Source organism: Medicago sativa, chromosome 4, assembly GCF_051527215.1.
Source record: "Medicago sativa cultivar Bolivia chromosome 4, Bolivia_mono, whole genome shotgun sequence".
Classification (NCBI taxonomy): Eukaryota; Viridiplantae; Streptophyta; class Magnoliopsida; order Fabales; family Fabaceae; genus Medicago; species Medicago sativa.
This window is the reverse complement of record NC_140752.1, coordinates 6,165,330-6,166,617: the sequence shown is the minus strand read 5'-3', so window position 1 is coordinate 6,166,617 and position 1,288 is coordinate 6,165,330. Positions and strand designations below refer to the sequence as shown.

Sequence of the window (1,288 nt, the reverse complement as noted above, 5' to 3'; positions counted from 1 at the left end):
AACTAGTTAAAAGGGAGGAAATAAACTTGCCCTATGCTTAAGGGATGGTGCTACGAAGTTGCTTATTAACAAACTTGCCCTAGTTCTTTAAATACCTCAACCCTTACTTGAGAGCAACACATCTTCTTGAGGGAAACCAAAAGAGTCGGTCGATATTGAGAGTTATAATCGCCGTTTGCTTGTTATTCACAATTCTTCACTTTGTTTCAAATTTCTCACCTTTCAGGTATATACATATTGAATTCTTAATATTAATTTCAGCATGTTATCGTCTATCAAATTTATGGTTTGTTTGTTCATGCTGTGCCTAAGTCAGAATGCCTCATATCTATCTCCTTCTAATGGCAAAAATATAATGACAAACTGTCTTTATAACTATCCCAAACTTTGTTTTGTTTTTAGTAAATAATAATTCCTTATGACACACACATGACACAACTTGCACTGTACTCGTAAGAGATTCTTTTTCTTTTATCTCTTTCTTTGCAAATTGTCTTATAGTTTCATATTGCTAACAATATTTAGGTTTTGATTCTCAATTCTCGTCTCACCCTTTATATAACTCCCTTTCCTAGCTAGTTTCTTATGTTCTCTTATTACCCTTTATTTTGCAGGCCTAGCATGAAGGTAATGCTTTCTGTACTGTTCCTATTGATGATCTCAAGTGCTCAAGCTTTGAACCACCACGATGGCTTCGTGGAAAGTCAGAATGATCACAAACATGAACTATACCATACTATAAGAAAGGGAGGAGGTGGATTTGGTGGAGGTGGAAGGGGAGGAGGTGGATTTGGAGGAAGTGGAAGGGGAGGAGGTGGATTTGGAGGAGCAGGAAAGGGAGGAGGAGTAGGAAGAAAGGGAGGAGGAGGAGGATTTGGAGGAGCAGTGGCAGGTGGAATTATTGGTGGTGTTATAGGCGGCACACTCGCCAATGGCGGACACAACGGAGGACACAATGGTGGGCACAATGGTACTCATAATTCTGCAACAACATTATCTGCAGTGCCTCATTTTTGTGTCTCAACATTGATTTTATGTATGAGCTTTTGGCTTTAGACACATTGTTTCACTTCCACTAGCTAAGTTTCATCTTTACTTGCTTCTATTTAGGTCTACATGAATCTCTCTTAGTCTTTATTAATATCATGTTTTCTTGTTGATAAGTTTGTATCATTTGCAAATCTCATCCATACTATCATTTGGAAATGTAGTATGTTATGAATATATAGATGTATGAATCTTTGCATGTTGCTGAGAAAAAGAACTAGAACACGCTGTCTTTGAAAAA

The 1,288-nt window shown here is 37.5% G+C and overlaps 1 protein-coding gene across 3 annotated transcripts; it reads left to right on the top strand.

Annotated features, from left to right (window-relative positions):
- LOC146925789 (uncharacterized) lies at window positions 1-1,288 on the top strand. Of its 3 annotated transcripts, none has more exons than XM_085758227.1 (2): window positions 1-226; window positions 615-1,288. In XM_085758227.1, the coding sequence occupies exon 2, from the start codon at window positions 622-624 to the stop codon at window positions 1,054-1,056; it is 435 nt and encodes a 144-aa protein (XP_085614353.1). In that variant the 5' UTR covers window positions 1-226; window positions 615-621; the 3' UTR covers window positions 1,057-1,288. The 3 variants fall into 3 exon arrangements, with proteins under 3 accessions (XP_085614353.1, XP_085614352.1, XP_085614354.1); XM_085758226.1 differs by lacking the exon at window positions 1-226 and adding an exon at window positions 386-452; XM_085758228.1 differs by lacking the exon at window positions 1-226 and adding an exon at window positions 465-525.

Bases quoted from the DNA above. Each gene is read 5' to 3' on its own strand.
- LOC146925789 (XM_085758226.1), top strand. From the start codon at position 430: ATGACACAACTTGCACTGTACTC. The intron at 453-614 runs GTAAGAGATTCT...TTTATTTTGCAG, and splicing joins ACACAACTTGCACTGTACTC to GCCTAGCATGAAGGTAATGC.